The 12968-nt window shown below is 38.3% G+C and overlaps 1 protein-coding gene across 1 annotated transcript; it reads right to left on the minus strand.

Moving 5' to 3' along the window:
* Positions 1-8938: 8938 nt before the first annotated feature.
* Positions 8939-10994, minus strand: LOC122650727. The gene is made up of 3 exons (XM_043844116.1): positions 10444-10994; positions 10013-10127; positions 8939-9925 (listed from the first exon to the last, which is right to left on the minus strand). Exons 1-3 carry the CDS (start codon positions 10992-10994, stop codon positions 8939-8941), a joined length of 1653 nt encoding a protein of 550 aa, XP_043700051.1.
* Positions 10995-12968: the final 1974 nt, after the last annotated feature.

The following is a 12968-nucleotide window of genomic DNA, read 5'->3' on the forward strand; positions in this document are numbered from 1 at the left end:
TAGATAAGCAAAAAAAAAAAAAAAAAGAGGAATAATTTAGTCTATTAAGAACAATGTTGAAATATAAGGAGACTCTATTTCTTAAGGCATGAAAGTGTTCAAAGTTTAAAAAAAAAAAATTAAGCTTAATGAATTTTAAATAATTCAAGTTAGTGAACAAAGTAAAGAATCCTTAATTTGGGAAAAATAAATTTGGAGGTTTAGAAATAGTAATTTAAGTAATAATAAGGGTGGGGACTTGGGGGGAATGAGCATAAGTTTGCTTCATGATTGGATGGCACTTGTAAATTGATGTACGTTTTGCTTGTTGGCAAGGGGAATCGTTATCACCTCCAATTTTTGCTCGCTTCAATTCCCTCCAATCCCTCACATAGGAGTGGAAATGACCACCTTATCTACTGTCCAAACACACTACCCAAGGTGGGGTAGGGTAGATCATTTCTGCCCCTATGTGAGGGATTGGAGGGGGCAGCGAATTGGAGGTGATAAAAATTTGCCAGGTACTAGTGAAAATTAGTTAACCAAAATAAGACAAACGAAAATAAATTAATTGGAAATTTTCAAAATTCATTCATTTAAGGGGTAATTCAGCTTAAATCCGACGAAAGTGAATAGAATGAAAAGATTTTATTCAATTAAAAAATGCGCAAAAAAGTGATACTAATCCATGCTTTCCTTGAAAACTAGTTCTTCCCTAGCTTATGATTTACGAAAACAAAAGTTGACATTATTAACAAATGACATCCAAGTGAGGACCAATGTGGTCAAATCAATTAACAAAAAAAAAATACTTAATTCAAATACATTACATGCAACAAAATTCAAAGGAATTCCCCAAAAGCTACGGGGTGTCAACAAGTTGGATTTAGCTCTGTGCTTGCCGAGACCTTATTATCTCTAATCGGGGAGTTGATATCACCAGCCAACTTTCAAATAACAAAAATAGGAAAGATTAGAGAATAAAAAAAAAGGGTTTTCCAATACAATGGCTATTTCTATCTAGGCCTGTAAACGAATTGGATGTGATTGGATTTGGATATTCCCTGGTCAAATATAGATACCTCCAAACGGATTCGGATGCAGATCAAATTCGGATTTTCGATCGTCCGTTTACATCTCTGCGCGCCTTTTGTAACCAGGAAATTCCTTCCCCTAGGGGATACAATTCACTCTTAATCCATATCTCTTAGATCATGATTCTCTTTTCTTCATATTCTAGAACCCATTGAATCTTCAAAAACCCTTAAGATCATTATTTACTTAAGTTTTTATTATTAAGTATTCGGATTTTGGAACGGATTTTTATCGGAGTATTCGGATTTTTTTCCGGATATCTCTTACTGAATACGCATGTCCTTAAACAGATACGGATCAAATTTGGATTTTCGAAAGGATTTTTATTAGAGTATTCGGATCTTTTTTCCGGATATCTCTTACTGAATACGCATGCATGTCCCTAAATAGATATGATATGAAATTTTTGAGCATTATGTATCCTTAAGTTTACACTTAAAATGGGACACCTAGACATGTTGATGTCAAGGTACGAATGAAAGTACACATATTCTTGTGTATTGACTAAGAATGATGCATGAGATGAACCTAGATATGATCCCATAACTGCCGGCACTTGTTTTTTCAAGTATTTATGTTTTGAATTATTCTTACATTGATTATAATGAAATATAATTAAAAAGATTATATGAAACAATTAATAATGTCTGATTGGATTGAAAATTAACTTATGAACAAATAATAGAATGGACAACATGACTACTTAATTTCAGTGCAATGACAAATATTAACCAATGTGATGTTCTTGAAATTTCAACATTTTCATGCTTTTAAATTAATAGTTTAACTAGTTGCCAACTTGCATTCAATTTCCTCCTCACTAACTCAAATTTGACTCATATATAATTCTTTACAATATTGAACAAATTGAAGATTTTATATAAGAAAAACTTTAATAGTGTACTCACTTTGGACTTCAATTATACCAAATTATAATCAGCTATTGTTAAATGGATCAGGAGATTCAGGACTTTGCCGGACTTGTCAATAATGGAGTTAATCAGGGCAAACCCATGGGGTGATGCTTAGATACACATTGATGCCTCTAACTAAATGACAGCTTTACCTTTGTAAAATATAGTAAATCATGTAAATCATCAACTTGCTTCATGTCCGTGCAAACAAACAGTCACTAATGAAAAGAAAAGGACACAAGCACCTACGAAAGTGAAATAGATAAAAGAGATAAAGAACCCATGGATCGTAATATCGGATTGGACCGCCATTATCGGCTGGATCGGATCGGTATCCGGCCAGGTTTTAATGGATCGTTCCTTGGATCGGATAACTTGGTTGGATTAATGGTCAATCTGATCCAAGATTAGTCATTTTTAATGTTTTTTTACCCATATTTTGGGGATTTTGATTTTGATTTTAATTTTTTTTTTTTGATCGATTTGTATCGATTTTTAATAATTTATTAATATTTTTGGATTGATCCAAGTTCCATCTAGTAAAACCTGGATTTTTAGTCATTTTTGACCGATCCAAGCTGAGTTTGATCAATTCGGAGCAATATCGACCATGGCCGATTCTGTGTCCGATACCTGGATTTTGAACCTTGCTTGAACCCCAGCCCTTTGAGGATGTTTTTGTGATCGATGAAGCACATAGGAAAGGAGAAAAATAAAAATCTAGAAATTATGAATTAAGGTTATGATAAGCCGACAGACATATGACCGAAAGGGATTTTAACCTAAATAGTCTCCATAAAAATAATTAAGAAAGGTCATTTTCTAGCAATTCCATCTTTTTCAATCTCCATCTAGCAAATAGTGGCGGATATATTCCCCATCACCCTAAGCTAATCCCTTCTAAATGAGTTTACCTTCAACAAAAGAGATAGATTGCTCTTAAATCTTAATAGTGTGTGAAATTAAGTTAAATCTATCATGCCCTTGGTAGATCGCAATGTGAGTTCGTTGTTGTTCCTTTTGAGACGCTTGAGTTTTCATTTTCCAATAGTTTTAGAGTTGATGTTTTGTTCTTATTGTTTTTAATTTTATTTGTCCCGGACTTAGCGTCTATTGATAGCATCTTTGTCTTAACTCTTTTTCCATTTTTTTGAGATTTAATATATTTATTGATTTAGATAAGGTTTCCAAAGAATTTCACCTGATTGGATCGAAGTTATTAGTTTTTCAACTCAACTTCCGATATTGAAAATTTTTCATTAGGATGGAATTATAGGAGCCATAATACCTTTTCGGAAAGAGTAGTCAGTGCTCTATAAGCTGTCCAATAAACTCATTCATTAGACTGACGTTTTAGAATCAACTTCACACATTTAAGGAATGTAAGTATCTCTTAAGTTTTGTGCTTGATTTCATGATATTAGTTTCTTATTTGTTTTTGTATATATTATTTTGTTTCCTATTGTATTTAGCTTTCTTTATCCTTAGTAATTTGACCTCATTATATAATTTTCGTTTTGAATGAAATAAAATCTTCTTGAAGTTTATAACTTAATTGTTTGTTTGCTCTTCTTTTTCGTTAGAGTTAGGGTTTTGTTACCTCGAGAATTCAAAGGTTGTGAACGTTAAAACAAAATCTAGTCCTATACTTTCTATTGCATCATTTATTTATTCATTCATAAAAAAATAAAAAAAAAATCTAACTACTCATGTACATACAAGATAAGTTATTCTTAAAAGTCAATAAAAATGATCATGCTTAACACTAAAGAGAAGTAGTGTTAAGCATAATCCCCAGGAAAAATGATCATGCTTAAGGGATTAGGTTATGATCGTACTTAACACTAAAAGATGCTAAATTATAATCCATCTGAAAAATGATATGAAAGACAAGTAGTGGAAGTCACATAAAAAGAAAGCCGTAAAGGGTACTGATCAATTGTTGCAATTATAACCACTTGGCTTTAGAATCCAAAGCAGGACCCAATGTGGATCTGCAGATCATGCATTCATGCATGGATTGGGAAGTGCAAGGCAGAGCTGGGGTCTAGCGAGGATCATTATCATAAACCTAGCCTAGCTAGCCGCCCTAGCTCTCACTTCACCTCAAATAATTAAGATGCTTAGGTGTATGTATAGATAGCCCACATATGTATAGATAGCCCACATCTCTGCATTTGGATTTTTGGATACTCTACAAACCCTGCAATCAATTCTATTTATTACTTGAGTAACCATGGTTCTAAGTATCCGTATCGTATTGTCTGTATATGTATTGATTTTGTTAATCATTGATATCGATACCATGTTGATACCATATCGATAACAAGGACCAAGAACTCGGGTTTCGACCTGGCTGAAATCGAGATTTGATCGAAAGCAATCAGAACTAGGTCAAAACCTGGTATTTTTTTTCATTCATGGGAAAACCTTGGTTGGAGGGGTTTCGGTCGAAATTACCAAGTTGGAGGGATTTCTGTCAAAACCAAGTCAAGATATGCCTTTCTCGATTGAGATGAGGCATTATGTAGGCCTGGTTCAAGGTGATTCAACCATGTTTCGACTGAAACATGGTCGAACTGTCAATACCGAGTCAAACCATGTAGTTTTTAAAATACCCCTCCATCTTGTCTCGAAAACCTACGAAACTAAGATATCTCAATGGCTTCGATCGAATTTTCTTTCCATGATTGGTAGCATTATACGGATAAGGGGTAAAATGGTCAGAAAATTCATTTTTTTAGGGTTAAATACACATTATCCCCTAAAATGGACCCAATATTCTACATGCACCCCTAAGGTTCTGACAATTCCACACGTACCCCTTGAAAATTCGACATACACACCCTACTTTTTAACCTAAACCCATTTAAGTCCACGTCGTTAATATCAGGCGTTAGACATTAATTTTTTTTATTTATCAAAATACCCTTTCTTCTACCGCCCCTGTAATTTAAAAAGACTTTTTGGCCCAACCCTCATCTTCTACTTTTACAAATGTAGATACCCAATACCACCACCATCACCACCAAATATCAATGGTAACCTAGCGATAAAACCTGAAGATTTTAGCTCTACTGTGGCCAATCGAAAATTTGTAAAATGGATTTTATCATATTTTGTCTATTTGGGGTTTTAGGCTTTTATACTTAGATGAGTTTTTTGTGTTAGACATTTTTCAACGGTGATGTGTGGACTTGATTAATTATCGGGTCGATCATTGATGGAAATCAAGCAATACAAGGGTTGAAGTGGCTTGCTATTTATTTTATTGAGATGGATCGGTCCGGACTGGCCCATTGTGGAAGTGGGTTAGGGTTTAGAGAGTATTATAAATACTAATGATGAGGGGTCCCTGCAGTCACTATTCTCTTTTCTCCAAAAGAAATAGAGGTGGACAGGAATCTAGGAGACTGTAGAAGATCCCCATCGCAGTTGTCCAAGTTTCTAAATGGACTTGCATTGTTCTTCATGTTTTTCATTGACGGGTTTTCTTATTTGTTCTTCATCAGCATACGTGGTGAATGGTACACTCTCCCTCATGTTTATATATTTGCATTACTATATTCTAGTTATTCATACAGAGATCTAGAATTGGGATTTTGATGAAACCCATGGTTTTTCTAACACTCTGTGCAGCCTACACATCAATGATAACCGACGGGCATCATCATTGACCTTTATCGTGGTTGTTGTGGACCAGAAGAAAGCCTCAATCGACGCGACGAAGATGGGCCTGATGATGAGGATGCCCACTCCCACAATGACACACGATAGCACCCAGAGGGAGCTCCTGGAAGACTGTGTCATCTAGGTTCCAAAGCGTCAGCAACACTGCTAGGGCAAGCATGTAGATCCGAAGATGCAGGCCCTTGTTGATGATGAGGGAGATGGCCGTCCAACAAGAGAGCAGGGAGGAAAGCACGTACACAATCCCGAATGCACCGAAGGAGATGGAACTAAAGAGAGGGTAGGTGCGAAGGGAGATGTTGCCGTCGACGCCATCGGAGACGAGGATGAAGCTACGGCTAAGGGTCTCGGGGAGAGTAAAGTGCTTGGAGGTGGTTGGGAAGAACACGAAGAGGAGCTGGAACAGGAGTATGGGGATGCAGTAGGTGGAGATGATGGAGAATGCGTTGGCAAAGGTGTTGGTGACTGAAAAAAACCTCCAATTGGAATCAATTTGCTTTTTCTTCTCTACTTCTTCTTCTTTGCTTCCTTTCAAATGTCCAATTAGGGTTCATGGAGTGTTCAATCGCAAAAGTGAAAGGGTGAAGGTTGTTTTGGGTATTTTCCTTTTTCAATTTTTATCGTTTTTGTTTTTTAACTTAAAGGGCATTTTGGAAATTATGTCATAACAAGGATGTTATTGAACATTACATTCTTCAAATTCAGATCCGTTAGCATTTAACTTGTAATTAACAGCGTGATCTTAAATGGCTTTAGCCTTTAGGTTGAAAAGTAAAAGGTGGACGTGAAATTTTTAAAGGGTGCATGTGAAATTGTCAGAACCTTAAAGGGGCATGAGGAATATTGGATACATTTTAGAGGATTAATACGTATTTAACCTTTTTTTTTAAAGAGATTTTTTAGATAATTTTATGTGATACAGCCGATCCAGATGAATACCGTATCAATATCTCATCGATTTTACAAGTTATCGATACCCATTCCGCTGCACTAAAACCATGGGTAACTCTCACATTTCACTACCAAGCTCTACTCTTACAAAAAGGGAATGGACCAGAAATTTCATAACGGTTTGATTACCTTCGGATTTTTTAAAACTCAAGATTGGGATTTTATGGAAGAGACCCTAAATCGTAGAAGAACTTTAGGATCAGTTTAGCTATAAAAAGCAAAACCGAGCAGAAATAATAAGTCGGCATGCACAGTTGACGGCTGTGCAGTTGGGCCTGACTTGACTTTAGCTTTAATAAGCGAAGAGCTCTAGATTAACTTGTGGCTATATATACCCCCTACGCTAACTTCTCCCCTCTCCTCCATAGTGTGTCCACATCTCATCTGACTGTTTCATCATGCTTGACACTGTGCTCAATACGCCATGAAAAGACGGCTTCAAGATACGTATTCTGTCCATGCCTAATGCTCTGTTTCTAGGATAGAAATGGATAAAAAACGAATGAAAATGAATAAAAATAAAAAAAATGTAAAAACGAATTTTCTTATCCCCTTAAGGGTAAAGCTGTTTGTAACTAATCCGGTTACAACAATATTTTGTAATCGGATTTATTTACCCATTCAGATTACTTATAACATTGTTGGTGATAAAGGGTGTTTTTGGTAATTTCCCTCTTCTCCCTCTTCCTCTCCTTCTTCCCTTTTCTCCGTCTCCTTCTCCATCCCCATCCTTCCCTTGTAATTCTCCATTCCTATCCCTACAATGAATACACACCCCAACCCCGCCCCTGCTCTACCCATCGAAGAAGGATCTGGTTGTATTTGAGAGTAGACGGGTCCACCGTTGGACAACTAAATTGCATGTCGCCATTAACATCTGTGTTTGTCAGATCTGGAATTTGAAAATTGCATCAAAGAGAGTTGTTAAGCAATTAACGGGGTTTTCAACATTTATTCAATCAAATAAAAGTGACGAGAGAAACTTAAAAGAGCTGAATATCCTTTAGAATCATAATGCCTCCTGCAGGCTCTCGTCTTCAATCCAATTCTAAAGATTGGAATATCAAAAACACCATCAGTAATCGACCGAAAAAATCCATGAAAGAAATCCATTTCAGAGAGAGAAAATCTGATTGTATAAATCGAGGGTTTAAAATCATCCAAAAGACAAAAATGAAACAGATTCCATTCAAGCCTTTCCCCATCATTTCGATAAATAAACACCATCAGAAATCGAACCAAAAAATTGAAAGAAATCCATTTCAGGAGAGAAAGAGAGATGTGGCCGCTGAAGCTCTCAGAAGAACGGCTACGGTGACTTGCGCCCCAGCCCTCACCCCCACCGCACCTCCGTCCTCCACTACTTTTCCCCTTCCCCCACCCCTATCCTTCTGCTTCTGCGCACCGTCCTCCACCCCTGTCTCTCTGCCTCTTTTCCATTGCAAAATTACATCATTAGACTTTTTACTATACTGCCACATCATTTTATGGAAGGCAAAAAATCTGATTACAAAGTCTGTTTGTAACCTGCTGACGCACCCTTTTCTTAAAGCTTTTTTTGTTTTGAGTAAAGCATTTTGTAATCAATCCGTGTGTTGTAACCGGACAAAGAAATCTGATTACAAAGTCTGTTTGTAATCTGCTGACGCACCCTTTTCTTAAAGCTTTTTTTGTTTTTGAGTAAAGCATTTTGTAATCAATCCGTGTTGTAACCGGACTTATTTGCCTACCTCAAATCATTTATCCCCCCTAACCACGCTGCCGCTTTCAAATTATTGTATTTAAAGAAATGATTATTTTTGTAATTTCAGTATCTATCTCCCTCCTACGGTTTCCTACACGCACCCTAACCACGCTACCGCTTGCAAATTATTGTACCAGATGACACACCAGATTACCCATCACTTAGAACAAGAAGAGCGGCATGGTGGTGGGAACCATGTGTTTACCTTGATCTTTGACTCTTGGTAAACTCCAGGTTGCAGGGCGTGCCATATGAGTAAACTTTTTTTTTGGTAAATCGAATTACTATTGAAGAACACGGATTACACTCCTAGGATTTGAGATTGAATCAACAGAAACACAGGGATTGAAATTGGGCTACACTATCCTATCCGTAAGAGATAGAGCCCTCCTGGCAAGGGAATCAGCCATAGCATTGGCTTCCCTTGGAATATATTGGAATGAAACATGGTCAAAATAAGTAACCAGATGTTTAATATCACTAACAATCGGCCTAATTGAGAGAGCCAGAATCTTCGTGAAATCACAGAGATAAGAGATAACCTCTTGGTTGTCACTTTCCACCACTAGCATATAGGTTCCTTCTGAAAGAGCCTCAAGTAATCCATCTCTACTAGCCATTTCCTCTCCAACCAAATATTGTTGAACATATAAGGGGTTGATACAGCCACCTGAGACTCACCAAGATGATTTCGGATTAGAAAACCCAAACCGCTTTGATTTTTGTTTGGGTTCCAAGAGGCATCACAGTTGAGCTTGAAACTATCAAGAGGAGGGGGCGTCCAAGTTGAGACCATGGAGGTTGATGAAGGCAACGGAGAATCCGACGACCTTGGAGGAGGCATGGAAGCCATGAGAAAATCAGTGCATGCACGATGTGCTGATAAGATCACATCATTAGGAGAATCAGCCTTAGATGAAAACAATAGAGCATTCCGAGAACACCATAGATGCCAACATATAAATGAAGCTAGGGACATAGCCTCCTTAGCAGCTGACTTCCCCATAGAAAAAAGAGAAGACCATCTCGATATCCACCCAGATAACCGCACATTTTCAGGGACACGTTGAGGATAAATACTGCCAAACCACACAGCCCATGCAAAGGGGCAATACAAAAGAATGTGTTCATTTGTTTCCTCAGCCACTCCACAACGTAAACACTGCCTATCAATTGGAACTCGCCATTGATGAAGGGTTACACCAGAAGCAATACCATCACCACAAGCCCTCCATAGGAAGTGTTTAATTTTTGGCAAAGAGGAATAACTCCAAATAGATTTCCAAACTAAAGAAAATATCTCCTTCCACTGTGGTAAGGTTGTAGATGAGGAATTTCTCTCCTCCTTTTCCACCCATTGGTTACTCAAGAGATGGTAGGGGCTCTTGACCGAGTAGATACTGTTCTTTGAAACTCCCCATAATTGATAGTCATTAGATGAAAAAAGTCCCAATTGAATTTGAAGAATGGCCTCTTTATCCAAGGGATGGAAATAAAGGTCCAAGAGATCATGCTTCCACCGTCTATTATTCTCATCTATTAAATCTGACACCTTCAACAAAGGGCAATCAACAAGAGGGGCATGTTGTACCTTAAAGTTGGGGAGAGATGGAATCCATCGATCTGTTCATATGTTCACCTGTTCACCATTGCCAATATGCCATATAAGACCTAACTCAAGCACTTTCCGTCCTTCCAGTATACTCCGCCATGCCCAAGATGAGTTAGAACCCATTTTTTCTTGCAAGAATTCCCTATTTGGAAAATAGATAGCTTTGATAAATTGTGCCCACATAGAGTTTGGATCTTTCCACAGCCGCCATGCCACCTTCGATAAAAGAGCCTTATTATGTAAGGCCGGATCTCTAAATCCCAAGCCACCCTTCTCCTTGGATTGGCAAAGCCTCAACCATGAGATCCAATGAATCTTTCTTTTATCCGAACCATCACCCCAAAAGAAATTTATTGCTACTTTCCGAAGGCAATCATGTTGTGAGATAGGGAGTTTGAAATGTGAGCAGGCATAATTTGCCATTGAGAAGGCAACAGATTTTAACATAACCTCTTTACCAGCATAAGAAAGGAGTTGTTTGCTTCCAACCACTTAGCCGCTTCCCTGTTTTCTCAGAAATATCCTTAAATAGAGAAGATTTTGACAATCCAAATTCCGTAGGTAGGCCAAGATATTTGGATGGGCTCTTACCATAAGAAATTTTGAGGATGCGGGAAAACCACCGTCGAAAATGGAGTGGTGTGTTGGGGCTAAAGGAGAGGGAGGACTTGCTTAAATTCACCGCTTGCCCACTAGCCTTACAATAAGTCTCCAAGCAAAGCTTCAATTGGCACACCTCTTGGAGCTTCATTTCAGAAAACAATAAACAATCGTCGGCAAATAATAGATGAGAAATCTGCTTTGTGCGATTTTGAACCTGAATGCCTCTTAGAAGGCCACTGCTTTCCAAGGTTGATATAATACTGCTAAGGGCCTGAGAGTATAAAATGAATAATTCTGGAGATATCGGGTCACCCTGTCGTATACCCCTCGATGGTATAACCGTTCCTCGAATGCCACCATTGATGATCAGCTTGTATGATACAGACTTAAGACTGGACATGACCATTTGAACCCAGTGAGTTGAAAAACCGAATCGAAGGAGGAGCTACTCAAGAAAGACCCATTCAACCCTATCATATGCCTTCTTCATGTCTAGCTTCAAAGCCAAAAAACTCTTCTTGCCCTTCTTCTTGTGGTTGATATAATTGAAGATCTCATGAGCGACGAAAACATTGTCAGAAATTTATCTGTTTGGAATAAAAGCTGATTGGGTAGGAGAGATTAGCAAATCCATGACTTCCTTGAGACGATTTGCCATTATTTTAGTGGCAACCTTCATTATAACTGGGCATAAACTGATTGGTCTATAATGCTCTGCATATTCAGGGTTAGAATTTTTTGGAACTAGACATAAGAGAGTCTCATTACATTTGGATGGTAATTGCCCTGTAGTGAAAAAGTCATGAACAAAAGTAAAAAGATCCTCCTGAGTGACATCCCAATAGTTTTTGAAAAAATGTAGGGGGAAGCCCATCTAGACCTGGTGCCTTCAACGGCGCCATTGCAAATAGAGCTGATTGAATCTCCTCCTTTGTAGGAGCTGCACATAATTTGCCATTCATTTCCTCCGACACCTGTGGTTGAATAGAGAGAAGAATTTGCTGCAGCGCTCCTTGATCCACCCCTTCTGATAGGAAAATGTGGTTGTAGTACTTGTGCATTTCTTGATAGATTTGTGCCTCTGTTTGAGTCCAAGTCCCATTTGAAGTCTTGAGCTGCAGGATTCTATTATTGCTACGCCTTTGAATGGTGGACATATGGAAGAACTTTGTATTGCAGTCCCCTAGATGTGCCCAGGACAAACATGACTTTTGCCTCCACATTTCCTCCTCTCTTGCTCACTCCTCATTTAGAAGCTTAATAATCTCCTCCTCACGAGCCTGGCTAGAAATTGAGTTAGGACCCTATTGCAAAATAAAAAGTTCATGTTGCAAACCTTTAATCTTTGTTTGTACATGATCGAATGACTCCTTATTCCACTTTTGAAAGATCGGCTTACAGTTCACCATCTTTTGATAAAGCACAGGAGAAGAAGAAGCAATAGTGGCTGATGTCCATGCCATGATGGCAATTTTTTTTGCAATCTGGGTGTCTGAACCACATCGATTCGAAATGGAATGGTCTTTGGCCTTTGAATTTTCCACCCTCAGTGTCAATTACAAGTGGGTTATGATCAAAATTTACAGCTGGTTTAATTAACACTGCAGCATCTGGGAAGGTGGATCTCCATGAAAGATTTGTTAGGGCGCGATCAAGCTTGACCTTGATATTTGCTACCCCTTGTCTTTTATTAGACCAAGTATATAAAGGACCATGAGAGGGGAGGTCCATGAAAGTGCAAGCGTCAACAAAATGACAAAATTGGTCAATATCCCGAGAACACGCACCATTCCCCCCTTTCTTCTCATGCCAAGAAAGAAAGGAATTGAAATCCCCATAACAAAGCCAATTGGACTTACGGCTGCTACCCAAATTAATAATTTTATCCCATACAACTTGTCTATTAGTTTTGATAGGGTCACCATACACTGATGTCATAAAGAAAGACATACCATTAGATAAACTAACCTCAGAATCAATAAGATGTCGGTCTGCCGATAAAACATCAATATGAATGTCACTCTGCCAAAAGAGAGCAAGTCCACCCGAGGAACCCTGAGCATCAAACGAGAAACAATGCTACATCCGTAATCTCTTTTGAAGGCGATCAACTTTCTCCTTCCGGCTTTTAGTTTCAATCAGGAAAATAATATCAGGCTTCTTGGTACGGATTAGGTGCAAAAGAGATCGAACTGTCGGAGTCCGCCCCAACCCCCGACAGTTCCAACTGATGATCTTTATGATGTCCCATGGAGCTGTAGCTCCATAGCTTCCACGGGGGGAGACACTAAAAAATGCTCACTTGTTGCCAAAGTGGTCGAGGCCTGGAGATGGGTTTCATCATTAACCTCTAGACGTGGTCGCTTCTGCTTCTCCTTGG

The sequence above is a fragment of the Telopea speciosissima genome, chromosome 2, assembly GCF_018873765.1.
Source record: "Telopea speciosissima isolate NSW1024214 ecotype Mountain lineage chromosome 2, Tspe_v1, whole genome shotgun sequence".
In the NCBI taxonomy this organism is placed as follows: Eukaryota; Viridiplantae; Streptophyta; class Magnoliopsida; order Proteales; family Proteaceae; genus Telopea; species Telopea speciosissima.

Excerpts from the sequence above, each read along its gene's own strand:
- LOC122650727 (XM_043844116.1), bottom strand. The coding sequence starts at position 10,994 with ATGGTCATGTCCAGTCTTAAGTCTGTATCATACAAGCTGATCATCAAT. Across the intron at positions 10,128-10,443 it reads ACAACTCCTTTCTTATGCTG|GGAATTCTTGCAAGAAAAAA; the intron begins GTAAAGAGGTTA and ends TTTTCCAAATAG. Across the intron at positions 9,926-10,012 it reads ATATTGGCAATGGTGAACAG|GTGTCAGATTTAATAGATGA; the intron begins GTGAACATATGA and ends CCTTTGTTGAAG.